General features: G+C 43.7%; 1 protein-coding gene across 1 annotated transcript in view; it reads right to left on the bottom strand.

Moving 5' to 3' along the window:
- Positions 1 to 3230: 3230 nt before the first annotated feature.
- OGDHL (oxoglutarate dehydrogenase like) overlaps positions 3231 to 19913 on the bottom strand; it is a 46855-nt gene continuing 30172 nt past the window's right edge. The window contains 2 exon segments of the mRNA XM_014463322.2: positions 3231 to 3262; positions 3349 to 3486. Of these exon segments, the coding sequence (XP_014318808.2) occupies positions 3231 to 3262; positions 3349 to 3486 (170 nt within the window).

Raw genomic sequence — 19913 nt, 5'->3', positions numbered from 1 at the left:
ACTGAACCACGCTGGGCCGGGCATACTAGAAGTATTTTCAGGGATGGAATTGATTTTATTTTGCACGATGTTCAAACATTTAAAATAAAATCAATTAAGCCAAAAATAAAGCAAAACTTTGACATCGAGGTCATCTGTCTATATGACCCAACCCTTCTCTGTCTTGGATTAGGAAGAGCTTTGTCTGAAAATGTAATCATTTTTAGCCTAAAGAAATGTGCGCTCACCTCCTCTGCCTCCCTGTCTTCTGTCTGCTTGCTCGTGTCCCTGCCGAGAAACAGGAAACACGCTTGCTCCCAACTAAAGACAAAACACAGACATTCAGGTGCCTTTTAATGCTCTTAATTAGATCACATTTTAAGTTTTGTAAGATGCCAAGCAATTTTATTGTTATTGGATCATGTAAAGGAAGTCTTTTTAGAATAACACTATCTTAGTTTTTAAATGAAATCTGGAATCTCTAAGCTTGTTCATCTGGTTTTAAAATTTTTAAATAATGGAGATTTTTAGGGGCCTCCCGGGCTTGCTGCCTGGGGCGCACTGGCTGCACCTGCTCTCTAGGTAAGCTCACCTTTAAAACAGTGAGAAACAATACTTGTGCCCGGCTGGCGTGGCTCACTGGTTGAGCGTCCACTTACAAACCAGGAGGTCATGGTTGGATTCCAGGTCAGGGCACATGCCTGGTTTACGGGCTCGATCCCCATTGTGGGGCATGCAGGAGGCAGCCGATCAATGATTCTCTCTCAGCCTTGGTGTTTCTCTCTCTCTCTCCCTCTCCCTTCCTCTCTGAAATCAATAAAAATAATTTTTTTAAAAGAAACAACACTTGTGACAAGACAAGGCCATCTATAGAAGAAAACCGTGTTAAAAAATCAGTTCCCAGTGTACGATGCTGGGACATTTGAACACTGGGGGATGGAGAGGACCCCGAAGAACACTACATACCCTTGGGGGCAAACGCTGTGCCTGTGGACACGTACCCCAGGCAAAGTAGTACTGGGACTTGGTGCCAAGTTTACCTGTGTCCGACACTCAGCCCCAGCTTGTGGGGTTGTGGGCACCATGGGGAGAACATCCCCTGTGGGTGCCAAGCTTCCAGGGGAAACACACAGTTGGCAAATCCAGATGAAAGACAAGAAACTGCTAGCCCAGGTCCCTGGCATAGGCACGGAGAAAGTTTCTTCCCGAATGGCATGACCATTCCTTGGGAAAGAGTGGTTAATTGGACAGCAGTGTGATCAGGTGCTCCTGTCCTGGCTCTGAGCTGAGGTTCTGACTCAGGAGGGGGCCAGCGTCCTCTCCTCACCCCTGAGGTTTCAGACTCAGGACAGGGCAGGCTGATGTCCTAAACTGGGGAAGGGGAACAGCATGATGACTACCCATAGACACACCTGCCAGGTGCGGGGGGGGGGGGGATGGCCCCGCGGGGCAGGCACCCCGTGACACTGCCGCTGTGAGGCAGGACTGGTAGTAGTAATCTCCTGAATTTTTCCAGAAGATCCAGAAATCTGGATTTTTATTTGAAATGTTTGGTTTTATAGTGTTGGCTCAGTTTTTCGAAGAACACAATGACAACCACAAAAAACAAAAAGCAAAACACACTACATCTGGCCCATTAGCAGGACAATCGTCTGTTCCTGTGGGCCCGGGACCCCCCTGCTTACACCTGTGGCCTGGGTGTAATTGTCCCCATAAATGGCAGGGCCACCCTCTCACCAGGCCCATAACCCTCCTGCCCACAACGCTGGTGTGTGTCCACTGCTCTGTCCCAGCGGAACCACTTGGTTATGCAAATGAAAAGCAGAAGCTGTCTGCAGATCTGTGAGATGAAGACACTTGGGAAGCTGAGCCCCTATAGAGGCCAATTGTTCTCTGAGATGAAGTACCAGGGGCCCAGGTGGAGGCAAAGCTGTGTCCCCCGACCCCATTTCCTGATAGGAATGGTCCTTCTCTAAGTGAGGGTTCGGGCTGCCTTTACCTGCCCAAATGGCTACAAACCTCTTGAATGTGTGTTGCTGTTTGAGTTGTTACAGAAGACCGGAGAAAAACCAAGCCACGCTTAGAGAAAGGGAATTTATTATTAAATTCTGCGCAGGCCCAGAGAAAAATGTGTCTTTCAAATTCTGGGCCCCCCAACATGAAGGAAACTCTCTCTATTTATACTTTTTCCAGTCCTTTGTCTCCCAAATTTGGAATGAGACTTCTGGGCCTTCTGAGAAAGAAGGCCTGCGTGCTGGGAAGGGGCCATGACACCATATCTCAAGGCCTGGCCTGGTGTCAGCACTGACAGCTCTGTCTGGGGCAGAGTTTACAGCCTCTCTGGATGGGAGTAGTCTTATTTTCCTTATTATTTAAGCCAGCAAGCATTTACAGAAGCCATACTATCAGGGTTAAAATTTCAAACAGCAGTTTTTATATAAGATGGATGCTTCAGAGTGGCTGTTCAGAAGAGGGCAAGAGCTAAGGCCCAGAGGACGAAGGAAGAATGGTGAGCCCCAGGACCCTCCTCACACAGGAGCAGCAGGTGGGAGATGCTCAGGCCTGTCTGTGTGACCGATGCCCCAATATAGAGCATTCAAGACCCAAAATGTCTGACTCCAAGGAATGATGTTGCAGTCTCTTCTAGCAAATTCTGGGTCCCAGGCCCAGGAATCTGCATGCTATACGTGCTTCAGCTGATTCCCATCATGTAGCACATCTTACTCTGAGAAAAGTGACATTGGGATGTTAGGGCAAGACCACATTCCTATAGAGCAGTGGTTCTCAACCTTCTGGCCCTTTAAATACAGTTCCTGATATTGTGACCCAACCATAAAATTATTTTAGTTGCTACTTCATAACTGTAATGTTGCTACTGTTATGAATCGTAATGTAAAAATCTGATATGCAGGATGGTCTTAGGCGATCCCTGTGAAAGGGTCGTTCGACCGCCAAAGGGGTCGCGACCCACAGGTTGAGAACCGCTGCTATAGAGAGAGGTGAGGGTTGCCCCATGAAGGAGATGGAGTTGCCCCCTCAGTCATCCTGGGCAGGCTAGGAAGGCTGCCCCTAACAGGTGAGATGGACTGTTTCCTCCTTCTGGGCCCCCTGTTCTGGATCTCAATTCAAGGAACGTAGGAGGCCTGGAAACTCCCGTAGGCTGTGAGAGAAGCTGGTCTCGGAAGCAGGGAGGGGGGCTGGGGATTAGGCCTGGGAGTGTCTTGTGGCTGGTACCCCAGGAGTGTGACCAGCTATCCCAGAGGTTCCAGAAAGCTCTTGGCATCTGGACAGTGGGGTGGGGACTTAGGGACTTAAGGGACTCTTCTTCTAGGTCTACGCCTGCTCTGGGGCAGGAGGGAATATACCCACAGGTGAGCACCCAGCAGCAGAGGCCTTCAGAAGTGTGGTCCTGGAACATGCTGGAGGTGACTCCGGGCAACACGGACAAAAACTTCCCAGAGGCCAGAGAAGTGTGGGAGACCATGGAGGTGCCCCTGCCCCCACAATCTGCGCAGAGAAGGGGCACACGGAAGAGTGCCGTCTTGTCCGTAACCACGCGGCCGACACTGCCGAGCAAACTCGGGCTTTTGTTGCTAAGCTTTCATTTGTACCCACGACCCCAGAAGGGGCAGGTAGCATTGGGTTATGCATGTTAAACTATTTGCCTGCCTATAAACATCTATCAAAATCTGCACTCACATTACTAGGTCTTACACTTTGGATAAAAATTAATCCTTCTTACAGCAGAATAGGCCGGCTACGGCCAAGAGCAGTGATCCAAAAGTGGGGGTGGCTGAGACGGGGGGCAGCCTCCCCAAGGACGGTCCGATTCCCAGCGTGTTGGATCCACAGACACCTTCTGTGGAGACTGAGAGGAGGCACCGCCCCTCCCGGGAGCGAGCCTGCGGCTACGTGAACCACGATCACTGATGGGAGCATATGTTGAGAGAGGAAAACCAGGTTGAGAAACACACTATAAAGTGCTTCTTTTACCGTTAATTCTATGTTAAATTAGGAGTATATGTCTAACCGACTGTAAGTACGGTGCTACAAGTTGGTCCCCAAATCTATTATGGCTTCGCATTTCTTTTAAGTCCTACCACTGACCTAGACCTTTATCCTATGTACAGTCAACCTGGATGCCCCACATTTCTCAGTTCTCAACAGAAGCCATGCCTTTCTTTTCTCTGCCTGTCTCGTGCTGCTGTCTCCTCCTGGAATGTCCGTGCTGTGTCCTCTGGCTGACAAAATCTTGCGTAGACTTCAGGTCTCTGGTCACCTACCAGGCCCTCCTCACAGTGTTTGAAGCCAGTTAGAAACGGGAAGCTGTAATGGTTACTTTTATGTGTCAACTTGACTGGGACATGGGCTGCCCAGATGTTTGCTCAGCCATTCTTCTGGGTGTCTATGTGGGTTTGTGGGTGAGATTAACATTTACATCTGAGGACGGAGGGAAGCAGTGGCTCTCCCTGGTGGGGTGGCCTCATCCGCTGGTCCGGGCCTCAGTGCACAGGGCAGGGGAAGGGAGAACGTACTCCTGCCACCCGACTCGTTCTGAGCTGGGGTGGTGGTCACCTCCTGCCCTCAGACTGGACCTTACGCCATCAATCGGGTCTCCTGGTCCTCACGCCTTCGCACTCGGACTGGAAGCCACATGCTGGCTCTCCTGAGTCTCTGCTTGTGGACGGCAGATTGTGGGACTTCTCAGCCTCCAAAGTCACGTGAGCCAATCTTTAATAATAAATTTATATACACATACATGTAACATACATACTAGTATATCACACATAAAATACATATGTAATACCCTGTATATATGTACATATACATTTATAATATTTGTGTTTAGTGTGTGTAGATATATCTATATCTACAGATTAAAAACATAAATGTATTATGAGGACTGGGCTCACGTTATTATGGAGGCTCAGCAGTCCCACCACCTGCGGTTTGCAGGCTGGAGACAGATACAGTGGGGCCTTGACTTACCAGTGGCCTGACTAACGAGTTTTTTGAGATACCAGCTGTCTCTCGGCTGATTTTTTGCATTGAGTTGATAGAGTAATTTGAGTTAACGAGCTCGGTCTCCGAACGAATTAAACTCGTAAGTCAAGGCCCCACTGTATGTGCCTCCTGTTGGGTTGGCTTCCCTGGAGAAGCCTGACTAACACAGACCCTATACCGTGTCCACTCTCAGTCCCCAGCAACCCCGCCTCCACTGCTTCGCTGCTCCATCTGCTTAGCACGGAGCCTCCTGGTCCATAATGGCTAAGCTGCAGCCATCGGGTTTGCATTGCAAGCCGCCAGGAGGAGGAAGGGGCAAAAAAAGGGGGGTTCCCCTTCCCTTTCAGAAGAATTCTCAGAGCCCTAATCAGTTTGGCTCAGTGGCTAGAGCGTCAGCCTGCGGACTGAAGGGCGCCAGGTTCAATTCTGGTCAAGGGCATGTACCTTGGTTGCGGGCACATCCCCAGTAGGGGGTGTGCAGAAGGCAGCTGATCGATGTTTCTAACTCTCTATCCTTCTCCCTTCCTCTCTGTAAAAAAATCAATAAAGTATATTTTTTTAAAAAAACTGCCATTGTTAACATGTAAAGTGTATTTCCTCCCTTCTCATGCAATAAAATGCCATCTATTAAAAAAAAGAGAGAGAATTCTCAGAAACCCCACATGACCCTCCATTTACATGGCCAAACTTCGCTACAAGGACTGGGAAATAAGGATGTTTAGCCCAGTAGATGTGTGCACTAAAACTCTTATCACTAAAAAAGACGGGAGGCGTGGCTAATGGGAGGCGATTAGAAGCCTCAGCCACATGCTGGCAAAAAGTAGGTGCTCACAGAATGGCTGCTAGATGTGTGTATTAAAGGGGGATCAGTCATCACTGAAGGCTCATGATGCCTGATCTTGTGATATGTTGAGTGTTGTAGGTCTGGGAACATTTCTATTCATCGTACCTCCTTCCTCTGCCAAGGCAGGCTCATGATAAATTATCACGTCCCCTAAATTAACCTATATAGGTAATGTTAACCCAATTAAGATGTCAACAGGATTTTCCAAAACAAGAAAACTGATGATCAAGTTTATATTGAAATATAAACAAACTATAGCAGTAAAATAATAATAATAATGGTAATCTGTAATATAGGACATAATAAAAAGCTTTTCAAATTAGTAGGAAGAGTCATTCTAAAAAAGTTGTTAAACAACTGGATTGCCATCTGGAGGAAAGCTGGATTCCAATTCTACCTTATTCTAGAATAAATTCCAGATGGATCAAATATTTAAACATAGTAAATAAAATCACAAACTTGAAATCTTTTTTAAAACTCTGAGTGGAGAAGGCCTTTCTAGGTACAACTCAAAACCCAAAGACATAGTAGAACAAATGGATAAATTCAACTCCATAGGAATAAAAATGATTTTGTGTTTTAAAACTGTAAATAACCTCAAAAGTTAAAATACAGATAAGAAAAAGCATTTTCTGCGCATATCTTTAATCTATACAGTGCTCTCACAATCAATATGAAAAGAACAAAAAAAAGGCAAGGGATCTGAAGAGACAATTTATAGGGAAGGAAATATAAGTGTTCCTTAAACATAGGAAAAGGTATTTAACCTCACTCTTAGTAAGATCAATGCAAATGGAAACTGAGGTAATAATTCAAAAACTGAGATAACCTTAGCCCAGGGGTGGGCAAACTTTTTGACTCGAGGGCCACAATGGGTTCTTAAACTGGACCGGAGGGCCGGAACAAAAGCATGGATGGAGTGTTTGTGTGAACTAATATAAATTCAAAGTAAACATCATTACATAAAAGGGTACAGTCTTTTTTTTTTTTAGTTTTATTCATTTCAAACGGGCCGGATCCGGCCCGCGGGCCGTAGTTTGCCCACGGCTGCCTTAGCCGGTGTGACTTAGTTGGTTTGGTATTGTCCCATGCACTGAAAGGTTGCCAGTTCGATTCCCAGTCAGGGCACATGCCTGGGTTGTGGGTTCGGTCCCTAGTAGGAGGCATGTGGGAGGCAACCGATTGATGTTTCACTCTAACATTGATGTTTCTCTCTCTCCCTCTTCCTTCCTCTTTCTAAAAATCAATAAAAATATATATTTTTAAAAACTGAGATAGCATTCTGTGTTGGCAAAGCTGTGAGGAATGGGCACTCATGTGTTGCTGGCAGCAGTATAAATTGACTACATGTCTGCAGAGCAACATGGCAATATCTGTTAAATATTGAAAGCATCTAGATTCAATAGATTCCTCTTATCATAAAGATTTATATCCATACATATAAATTTCCATATGTACAAAAAGTCTGTACATCATGGCTTGTAATCAAAGATTGGGAAATGCCCCATAACTGCTAACATAGGACTGATTAAATGAACCACAGTTCCTTCATGCAACGGAGTCCTGTGTCCTGTAAAGAGACTGAGAGAGATTTTTGGAGTACTGTTCTGGAACAATCTCCAAGATATATTGCTTAAGTCAAAAAAGCACAAAAAGCATGCTATAGAAGGTATATATGTTACGATTTGTGAAAAAAGGAGAAAGAACATATGTATATACATTGAAAAACAAGAATCAAATGAAAGACTGTACTAACGAGAGGTTCCAGTATGTGGAGAAAGATCCAAAAGTCTGTCTCCTCAAGAAATGGTGCTGGGAGAACTGGGCAGCCACATGTAGAAGAAGGAAGTTTGATCCTTACCTCACCCCATATTCAAAATGGATGAAAGACCTGTATGTAAGAGCCAAAACTATGAAACTTTTAGAAGAAAGTATAGGGGCAAGTCTTCATGGCCCTGGATATCAATGGCTTCTTAGCTATGACACCAAAACTATTTAGTTGCTTATGCAACTAAAGAACAAAATAAATTGGGCTCCATCAAAATTAAAAACATCTATCCTTCAAAGGATTCCATGAAGAAAGTGAAAACACAACCTACAGAATAAAAAAAGCCATATATCTGTTAAAGGATTTCTATCTAGCATACATAAAGAATTCTTATGACTCAATAATAAAGATTGAGTTCATATTAAAATAGACAAAGGATTTGAAGACACATTTCTCCAAAAAAAAATATACAAATGGCCAAGAAGCATATGAAAAGACTAGAGGCCCAGTGCACAAACATTTGTGCACTCGGGGGGGTCCCTCAGCCCGGCCTGTGCCCTTTCACAGTCTGGGACCCCTCGGGGGATGTCCACCTGCTGGCTTAGGCCTGCTCCCCAGGGGATCAGGCCTAAGCTGGCAGTCAGACATCCTTCTGGCAGCCGGGAAGCCCTCAGGGGATGTCCACTTGCCAGCAGGGATCAGGCCTAAGCTGCAGTAGGACATCCTTAGCGCTGCTGAGGAGGCGGGAGAGGCTCCCGCCACCACCACTGTGCTGGCAACCATTAGCTTGGCTTGTGGCTGAGCAGAGCTCCCCCTGTGGGAGCGCACTGACCACCAGGGGGCATCTCCTGCATTGAGTGTCTGCCCCCTGGTGGTCAGTGTGTGTCATAGTGACCAGTCATTCCCAGTTGTTCTGCTGTTAGGGTCAATTTGCATATTACCCTTTTATTATATAGGATAGAGGCCTGGAGCATGGGTGGGGGCTGGCTGGTTTGCCCTGAAGGGTGTGCCGGATCAAGGTGGGGGTCCCGCTGGGGTGCCTGGCCAGCCTGGGTGAGGGGCTGAGGGCCGTTTTCAGACTGGCCACACCCCTTCAGGGTGGGGGTTCCCGTCTTTCATCTAGCCTGCTTCTCCAGCCTTCCTGGCAGCTCTTTGACTTCCCTGGTTTCTCTTCAGACAATTCCTTTATAACCCAAACCAGCCAGAGTTGGCTCTGCTCCTCACGGCTATGACCTTGACTGAGAACCCCCCCCCCTAACACACACACACACACACACACACAGAGCCTCAGGATAAAGTAAACTCTTCAGCCAGGCCTCTGAAACCCTTTGTGATCAGGGCAGCAGTGAGTAGGTGATTCAAGTCCCAGGCTGGAGCAGGTATGCTGGGGACCGCCCACTGTCTCCTCCACGGCCCTAAGTGACCATGCCAGGTGCCCTCCTGTCATACCCTACTTCCCCTGGTAAAATGCCACGCAACTCAAGTGGCTCCTCTTGACATAATCTTTCCTCATCCCTTCTCTCCCATCCTCTAGTCCAACGGTTCTCAACCTGTGGGTCGCGACCCCTTTGGTGGTCGAATGACCCTTTCACAGGGGTCGCCTAAGACCATCCTGCATATCAGATATTTACATTACGATTCACAACAGTAGCAACATTACAGTTATGAAGTAGCAACGAAAATAACTTTATGGTTGGGTCACAACATGAGGAACTATATTTAAAGGGCCAGAAGGTTGAGAACCACTGCTCTAGTCTCCTGCAGCCGTCACTCCCCTGAAGGCTTTGGACCTGTGTCCACGTGCCTCTGTCCTGAGAGGCCCATGCAGCTCCTCAAAGCAGCAGCAGGTCATCTTTTACATCCTGGTGCCTCCCTGCAGAGCCGAGCACAGGAGGCTTCACACAGTGAGCCCTTAGCAAACAACCGAGGGCTGAGAAACCAGCCATCACTGCTCCAGCCTACCCTTGCTTACGGGCAGTGTGGTGTTCTTGCCTAATAAATCATGCTGGAAAGTGCTTCAATGCCTTGGAGAAAAGTGCTCAGTGTGAACTTAGTGTCTCCCTTTAGGAATCGGTTGACCTGCTGGAGAAAAGTGTCTTAGTGCAGGCGGGGCTGTTCTAGGGAGGGAGAGGGAAGCAGAACAAAGAGGCCAAGGGGAGGGGTGGGAAAGTCCTGCTCAAGCACAGCCCATTCCAAACTGGTCACGTGCAGTCTGGTGTGAATCGTCCTGGTTCCACGTCATCCTGGCTTTACAGTTGAAGGCCAGCAAATCTCCCGGAACAGGGATGACTGAAGGTTGGAGTCTGTATCTTCTGAAGTTAGTTCCTAGGATTCTTATAAAACACTAGTGCCCCAGTGCACAGATTCGTGCACATTGAAAGGAAATTAATTAGATGGCTGACGGGCGAGATGGGCCCGACAAATCCTGGAGCCAACCGTCCATGGTCCCTCCCTGGCCGGCCGCACCTGGGGTGGCCTGTGGCGTGAAGGGCGTCTGTGGAGTGAGCGGGGTCCCTCCGGCAGGTGGGGCCCCTCAGCCTGGCCTTCGGGGATCAGGCCAAAACTGGCTCTCCGACATCCCCTGAGGAGTCCCAGAGTGCGAGAGGGCACTCTGCAAAGTTGCTGTTGTACAGGGTGTGGAATGCAAACACAAGTGTGCAGTAAACCAGCTTCGGGCCGACAGTGCCCCAGCAACAACATAACCCACAGCAGAAGGTGGAATCACATGGCCCCGCGAGGAATCAGGCTCCTTCCTCTCTGGTTTTGGGGTGTGTCACCCGAGAACCTCTGCTGCCAAGTCACTGCAGCTCAGTAGCTCCTGCATTGAGCGTCTGCCCCCTGGTGGTCAGTGCATGTCATAGCTACCAGTCGGATGGACACTTAGCATATTAGCCTTTCATATATATAGATGCTATTCATCTACAAGCTACACATTAGTCAGACTCAACATTTACAGAAACAGTGTCAAAGGAATGGTGGGTGGGTTACAAGCCCCACTGTGACACCATTCCCCAACTCTGTTTAGCTGTCACCACGGTTGTCACCGTTTTCCAGACAGTGTGACTTGCTCCAAACATGAGCTGTGCCCATCCTGGACTCAGTCACAGGCAGATGGAGCCTCTGTTGTTCGAAGCACATGCCCCTTTCCTAAACAAGACAACATTGTGCATATGAGTTCGAGAAAATGCTTTACAGGCTACTCAAATAGAAGCACGTGTGTCATTTTATGGATGGGGCCATAGCAAACAAAAAACAAAAAACAGTGGGTGTTTCCTTTGTCAGCAACGCAATGTGCACAGCCCAGGGTGGAGATTTGGAGCTGGGGTATGAAGGTTAGCCCCACCCCACCACGGTCTGTATGGCCTGAAAAATTAACCTCCCAATTCTCAGTGTTCTCATCTGTAAAACAGGGTGGTAAGACGACCTTCCTGTGGCAGTGTTCTGAGGATCAACATGCAGCAATGTGATGCGCAGGGCCCAGCTCCTGGCACACTGTTAAGCCACCGATAACTGTTGGTGATTATTATGCTTTATTGTTATGCTGAGTGTCTCGTTTTCACTCACATGACATATGTTACATTGCTCCTCTGGAAAAACATAACTTCCGGCTTTTCTGATCCTCCCAATCAGCAGCAGCTGTTCCGTGGCCTTTCCTCGGGCCCAGCAGTTCTGAGGAAAGGACCACAGGCTGTTCCATTGGCACGTCCGCTGGAAGGAGAGCGGCAAACAGCTCAGGAGGCAGACGATTTGTCACCCAGTTCAACTCTGGCCTCTATTGCTGAGAATCCCCTCTCATTCCGGAAGTCCCCTTGGGTGTTCAAAGAGAAAACTGTTCACATCATCTCCTCTCACTTCCCACATACAGAGAAAACCCAATGAGCCCCAGTCAGATCCATAGACCAACCTGGTCTGACACTGAGCGATCCCAGGGCCTGGCGCTGTGTCAGGGGCTCGCTGCACTGTCCCGCTTAATGCTCAGTCAACCTGGTAACGAAGCAGTGTGGCTCCGTGGCTCAGGGTGAGGACCCCACCCACAGGACCTGAATCCCAGCTATGTGACCTATAAAAGTCGCTCAGCCTTTCTGAGCCTCAGCATCTTAATCAGTAACATGAAAGCAATGCATGTCTCATGGGGTATGGTAAGGATTAGAGGTGTTAGTAGATGGGAGAGACCAAGAGCAGGGACTGACACATAATAAGTACTTGATAAATAGTGTTATATTGTTCTCACACCTGCTTAGTGACAGAGCACGTAAAATGGACATATGTAGTTTTTTCTGCCCAACATGCATATTCCCATCTTCTGAAAACAACACCCCAACTTTATTTTGGGGTTTCTTCTCCATTCATCACAATAGTCTTGGATAGGCTATCAATCAAATTATTCCAATAAAAATATGAATGGCCCAAGAAATGCCAATCAGACATTCTTTCATGAAATTTGACTCTTGAAGATAGTGACAGAATGACTGAACATGATTCTAATCATGTTCTAGGAATTAGATCCCGGAACAGCATGAAGCAGGCTCTCCATTATTTCCTGCTGCCCAGATCTCTGGATCTACTCATGGGCCTCCCTCCACCCCATGTGCCACCTCCCAGGCTCCCATGTGCAAATTCCAGAGATCATTTCTGTGGCTCGAGATCAAAGAACTCTAAGATACCGTTCAAGAAAGCTTCCCACTTCAGCACAACCCTCTGCTCCAAATACATAACAATGACAGAAGAAAACTTTAAAAGAGGAGCACTCTAAGATACAGTCATCTCCAAAAAAAAAAGTTTGGAGCCAGAAACAGGATAGTAATACAACATTGTAAATGGTGCAGAAGCTGCAAGGCTGCTGAGCACTGTAGCCCAGAACAGCAGAACAGGCAATATTCTTGGGAGTTTGGCTTTTTCAGAGGAAAAGAGACCAAAAATTTCCATGTGAGGTGGAGGATGGGCTCCACTTTCTCTGCTTAGAGTCGGGTGTTGGGATTTGGATTTCCCGGTAGGAAACAGGCTGAAACAAACAGCTCCACTGCCTGGACCACCCATTTATTTGAGGTTCTGGATCTCAAGGGAAGGCTGAGCAGAGAACTGAGAATTAATCAAGGCTGCCTGCTGGCTTCTTGTCTGAGCTGAGGATTTCTCTAGCATTACCAAATAATAGGATCTGTGAAACTCCATCACAATGCTCAGTCCTAGACGGGAGTAGATGTGGCTTAGTGAAAGACAACTATAAAAATGAAAAACTGATGGTCAAGGTGGAAAAGAGAAGAGAGGAAAAAAACAAAGCAAAACACGAGCCCTAAAACATTTTACTCAACATAAACTAGCAAATTAATATTGCAAGAAATAAGGGAGATCCCAGACCGAAAAAAAAAAAACTGAAGGAGTTCATTACCACCAAACCAGTGGTATAAGAAATGTTAAAAAGTTTTCTTTAAGAAAAAGAAAAAATATAAAAATCTGAATAACAAAATGTCAATCACTACATACATATCAATAATTACTTTAACTGTAAATGGATTAAAAGATCCAATCAAAAGACATAGAGTGGTTGAATGGAGAAGAAAACAAGGTCCATACATACGCTGCCTACAAGAGACCCACTTCAGATAGAAAGACATACAGAGACTAAAAGTAAAGGGATGGAAAAAATATTTCATGCAAATAAAAATGGGGGAAAAGCTGGGGTAACAATACTTATGCCAGACAAAATAGGCTATATAACAAGAGACAAAGAAAGACCCAGTATTTCCACTTCTGAGTATTTATTCAAAGAAACCCAAGCACTAAATAAAAAAAACATATACAACCATATGTTCATTGCAGTGTTATTACAATAGCCAAGATATGGAAGCAACCTAAGTGTCCATCAGTAGCTGAATGGATTAATAAAAGTGGTGCATATATATAATGGAATATGACTCAGCCATAAAAAAGAAATATTGCCACCTGCAACAACCTGTATGGACCTAGAGCAGCCGTGGGCAAACTACGGCCCGCGGGCCAGATCCGGCCCGTTTGAAATGAATAAAACTAAAAATAAAAAGACCGTACCCTTATATGTAATGATGTTTACTTTGAATTTATATTAGTTCACACAGACACTCCATCCATGCTTTTGTTCCGGCCCTCCGGTCCAGTTTAAGAACCCATTGTGGCCCTCGAGTCAAAAAGTTTGCCCACCCCTGACCTAGAGGGTACTGTGCTAAGTGAAATAAGTCAGGCAGAGAAAGACAAATACTATATGACGTCACTTACATGTGGATTCTAAAACAAAATAAACAAACAAGTGCAACCAAAATAGACTCATAGATACAGAGGACATTTTGAAGTTTGCCAGATTGGGAGGGGGGCGGGGGCGGGGGAAGGTAGGTAGGGTGGGTGGAAAAGGTGAAGGGATTAAGAAGTAAAATTTGTAGTTACAGAATAGTCATGGGAATTTAAAGTACAGCATAGGGAGTATAGTCAGTAATCTATATATATATAAAAGCCAAGCAACCGGAAGGACAGAATGACCAGAATGACCAGTCACTGTGACACACACTGCAGCAGCCAACCAACCCGATCGGGGCCCCAATCGCCCCCCCCAACCTCCCATGGCCCCTCCCCCTGGCCGGCCCTGTCCTCAATCAGTCCCCCCCCCCCAACCCCATCATGCAGGCCAACAGGACCCCACCCATGCATGAATTCATGCACTGGGCCTCTAGTATTGTAATAACTATGTATGGTGTCAGATGGGTACTAGAGTTATCAGGGTGATCACTTAGTAAGTTATATAACATCTAATCACTGGGTTGTACACCTGAAACTAATATAATATTGTATATCAACTGCAATTGAAAAATTAAAAAAAAATTTAACTAAAAAAAAGGAATTGCATCCAGTAGAGAGGGTATATTTTAGTATCTGATCCCAGAGAGACCCTAGACTTTCCTCCTTGACAACTGATCTCCTTCCTAGATAAAAGGTGGGGGGAAATGACCAAATCAGCACAAAGAATAAAAGGGGGGAATGGAAGTATACTATAATAGTAAGATAACTAAACTATGTATAATGTGTTACAATAATACCATCTGATGGTAGATTGATGAAATAACGATGTATATGGTAAATCCTAAAGGCATTACTCAGAAAAATCAAAACAAAAACGTAGTAAGTGAATATAACTAGTAAGTGAAGATAAAATAGAATATTAAAAAATACTTAATTCAAAGTAAGGCAGAATAAGAGGAAAGGGAGAAGAATGGATTAAACAGGGGAAAATAGCAAGATGATGAGTTTGAACCTAACCACATCAATAGCCACATTAAATATGACTGGCTTACCTATAGAACTTACCTATAGAACTTACCTATAGACTGGCTTACCAGTGCTGCCCTATAGAACTTTCTATGTTGATGAAAATGTTCTGAACCAGTTCTATCCAATACAATAGCCACTACCCAAATGTGGCTACTGAGTACTTGAAATGCGGCTGGTATAACTGAGGAACGGAATTTTCATTTGTTTACTTTTAATTATTTTAAATTTAAATAGCTACATGTGGCTACTGGCTACTCTATTGGATGAAGATCTAAACAATCCAATGAATAGGCAGAGAAAATCAGATTAGAAAAAATATAAAGGTCCAACTATATGCTGTCTACAAGAAAAATCACTCTAAATACATAATGATACAAGACAAGTTAAAAATAAAAGACTAGAAAATATATATCACTCACACAAAAAGCAAAAGATAGCTGGAGTAGCTTTATTAGTATCACACAAAGCAGAATTCAGAAAAAGGAATATTAGCAAGAATAAAGAAAGATGCCATGACAAAGTGATCCATTGATCAAAAAGATAACAAATCTAAATGTGCAGGCATCTAAGAACAAAGCCTCAAAACAAATAAAGGAAAAACTGGTAGAACTGGGAGGATTAAATAGACTGAACCATAAAAAAGAAGGCTCTCTTACCCTTTGAGACAGCATGGAGGGACCTGGAGAGTATTATACTAAGTGAAATAAGTCAGTCAGAGAAAGGCAAGTATCACATGATCTCATGCATATGTGGAATCTAATAAACAAAATAAACCATTGAACAAAATAGGTCCAGAGACATAGAAGCATGGAACAGACTGTGGAATCTCAGAGGGAAGCCGGGGTGGGTGGGTGGGAAGAGATCAACCAAAGAACTTGTCTGCATATATGCATAACCCATGGACACAGACAATAGGATGGTGAAGGCCTGGGTATGTGTGGCTGGATGGGGGGTGGGGTGGAGGAGGGTTAGAAGAAGTCAATGGGGGGGAAAGGGGACATATGTAATACTTTCAACAATAAAGATTTTAAAAATAAAATTTAAATTTAAAAAATAGACTGAACCATAATTATATTTGGACATGCTGACACTCATTCTTAGTAGAATAGACTCAAAAAATCAGTAAGAATTTGTCTTAAACAGCATTATCACCCAACCTGTCCTAATTGGTATTTGTGAAAAAGTCCACACAACAGCAAAATAAACATTCAAGTTTACAGGGAACATCACCAAGATAGACTACATTTGACGAATAGAACAAATCTCAGTAAATTTGAAAAGGATGGAAATAGAGACATGTTCTCTAATCAACACAGAAGTAAACTAAATACCAATAACAGAAAGATATGAAAAAAGACCCAAATATTTGGAAATTAAACCATACTAGTATGTTCCTAAATAACTATGGGTCAAATAAGAAATCACAAGGGAAATTAGAGAATATTTTGCACGAAATGAAAATGAAAATACAATGTATTAAGATTTGTGGGATGTAATGAAAGCATTCCTTAGAGGGAAGTGTATATAATTAAATATTTATATTAGAAAACAATAAAGGTCTAAATATCAGTGATCCAAACATCTACCTGAAGAAACTTTTAAAAAAGCAAATTAACCTTAAAATAAGAAAATAAAGATGAGAACAGACATCAATGACATAGAAAATGGAAAAAAAAATAGAGAAAAGTCAATAAAACCAAATAAGTTTCTTTGAAAAAAATTTTTTAATTGAACAACGTTAGTCAGAATTATTGGGGGGGGAGAAGAAGACACAAATTGCCATAATCAGGAAATTTGAAGACAATACTTCAGAGGCTACAAATATTATAGGAATAAAGGCAACACTGTGGACAATCTTTTATTGTGTATAATACACATAAAACTATCTTGGCCTTTTTAAGTGTACAGTTCAGTGGTATTACATTTGTAATATTGTACATCACTACCATCCAGCTACAAAATCTTTTCATCTTGCAAAACTGAAACTATACCCATTAAACAATAACGTTCCATCCCCCCCTCCCTCTGCACCCTGGGCAACCACCATTCTCCTTCTGTCTCTGTTATTTCAACTGCTCTAAGTATCGCATAAGTGGAATCATACAGTATTTATATTGTTGTGAATGGTTTATTTTACTTAGCATAATGTCCTCAAGGTTCACATTAAAACATACATCAGAATTTCCTTCCTTTTTAAGGTTGAATATTCCCTTGCATTTATAGACAGCATTTTTCTTATTCATTCACCCATTAATGGACACTTGGGTTGCTGTCACATTTTAGCTATTATAAATAGTGCTCCGTCCCAGCTGGTTTGGCTCAGTGGATAGAGCATTGGCCTGCAGACTAAAGGGTCCCGGGTTCAATTCCAGTCAAGGGCATATGCCCAGATTGGGAGCTCAATCCTCAGTAGGGGGCGTGCAGGAGGCAGCTGATCAATGATTCTCTCTCATTATTGATGTTTCTATCTCTCTCTCCCTCTCCCTTCCTCTCTGAAATCAATAAAATATATTTTAAAAATTAATAAATAAATAATGCTGCTACAAAAATGGGTATACAAATATCTCTTTGACACCCACATGTCTATTGTTTTGCATATATACCCAGAAGTGGAATTGCTGGTTAATTCTATTTTTAATTTTCTGAAGAACTGACATACTGCTTTCCACAGTGGCTGTACCATTTTACAATTCCCATAAGAAGTGCACAAAAGTTCCCATTTCTCCACATTCCCATCAACATTTGCCGTTTATTTTTTATTTTTTTTATAGTAGCCACCCTAATGAGTGTGAGATGGAATGTCTTGTAATTTTGACTTGCATTTCCAATGCAATTTTATGTTACAAAATTCAACATCGTAGTGAAATGGGCCAATTCTTTGAAAGATTGTATTCACTAGGGCTGACATAACAAAGCACCACAAACAAGGTGGCTTAATCAATAGAATTTTTCCCCTCACAATTCTGTAAGCTAGAATCTGAGGTCACGGTGTGGACAAGGTTGATTTCTCGAGGCCTCTTCCTGGCCTGTAGCTGACCAACTTCTTCCTGTGTCTTCATATGCTCTTTCTGTGTGCACGTCCGTGTGCCCGTCTCCTCTTTTTAGAAGGGCACCAGGCTTATTGGATTAGGGCCCAATCTCTGAACTCAGTCACATTGTGAAGAACTGAGGGTTAGGACTTCAACATTAGAATTTGGGGGGGACAATATTCAGCCCATAACAGATACAAACTACCAAACCTCACTCAAGAAAAAGTAGGTACAATATCTAGCCCTGAATTTATTACAGAAATTGAATTCATAGTTAAAACCTTCCCATAAATAAAACTCCAAGCCCACATATCTTCACTGGTTAACTCCACCAAACATTTAAAAAAAAAACAAAAAAAAGTAGTACCATGGCTACACAAACTTCTCCAGAAAATGGAGATGGTGGAACACTTCTCAACTGATAACCAAAACCTGACAAGAAAAAACGCTACAGAACAATATCCCTCATACCTAGATGCAAAAATCTTAACCCAAAATCTTAACAAATTAAGTCCATCAATATACAAATGGGTAACACATCATGACCAAGTGGGTTTATCCTAGGAATGCAGAGTTGGCTTAATATTCAAAAGTCAAGCAATATAATCTATCATATTAATAGACTAAGAAAACTATATGATCATATCAATATCTTTGAGGCTATATAATTTACTACATATACAGAAGGTGTCAAATTTATTCAATGAATAAAGGATAGTCTTTTCAATAAATGGTATGGGATCAATTTGGTGTCATATGGAAAATAACTCAAAGTTATTTTACTCGAGAGTTAGAACTATAAACTAGTAAAGAGCAGAAAATACAGGAGAAAATCTTTGTAACATTAGGTTAAGCAACAATTTTTATAATAGTTTTACTGATTTTTAGAGAGGAAAGGAGAGGGAGAGTGAGAAACATCGATCAGCTGCCTCCTCCATGCCCCCTACCAGGATTGAGCCCACAACCCAGGCATGTATCCTGACTGGATATTGAACTGGCAGTCTTTCAGTGCATGGGTAGACGTCCAACCAACTGAACCACATTGGCCAGGACAAGCAACAATTTTTTTACTTAAGATACAAAAAAATGCAAACTATTAAAAATGATGACTTGGACTTCATTAAAATAAAAACCTTTTTGCTCTTAGAGAAAATTAAAATATAAGCCACAGACAATATTTATAAAACATATCTAATATAATAATAGAGGAATATGCAAATTAACCAGGATGCCATAACGTCATAACCTATCTACAAGCGGTGGAGAGCTACAGGAGGGCGGGGCAGTGGGCGGAGAGCTACAGGAGGGCGGGGCAGTGGGCAGAGAGCTACGGGAGGGCGGGGCAGTGGGCGGAGAGCTACAGGAGGGCAGGGCAGCAAGCTATGAGCAGCAGATAGCTACCAGTGGCAGTGGGCAGTGTGGCCAGCTTAGGCAAGCAGCAGCGAGCTACTCTCGCACGGATTCGTGCACTGGGCTACTAGTATCTAATAAAAGATTTGTATCCACATTATATAAGGAGCTCTTATAACTCACTAACAGGGAGCAAACAATTCAGTTTTAATTAAACTTTATTTGACTTAATTGTATATTTGCATGCAGTTGTAAGAACTATATCCCACATGGCCTTATCCAGTTTCCCCGAATGACAATGTCTTATAAAACTATATTACAAGGTCAAACCAGGATGTTCACATGGGTACAGTCAAAAGAGAACATTTCCGTCGCAAGAATCCTGTTTTCTCCTCCTGGGACCCTGTTAAGATGCATTCAGAATCGTGGGATCGATGTTCATTCCATGTCGCCTTAAACAAATTCAAAAAGTACATTTTTGCCCTTTGTTCTACTTTCTTAGAATTCCCAGGCCTTGTGTCCAAACTTATTACTTTACATTTCAGCTGTGTCCATTCTGCTATTCAGCCCATTTTTGAGGTTTTATATAAGCAATATTTGGTATTTTCTAAATATCTGATTTTTATTTTATTTTATTGTTTAAAGT

Source organism: Myotis lucifugus, unplaced genomic scaffold (assembly GCF_000147115.1).
Source record: "Myotis lucifugus unplaced genomic scaffold, Myoluc2.0 scaffold_206, whole genome shotgun sequence".
Classification (NCBI taxonomy): Eukaryota; Metazoa; Chordata; class Mammalia; order Chiroptera; family Vespertilionidae; genus Myotis; species Myotis lucifugus.
The sequence above is the reverse complement of the archived record's forward strand: the minus strand, read 5'-3'. Positions and strand labels throughout refer to the sequence as shown.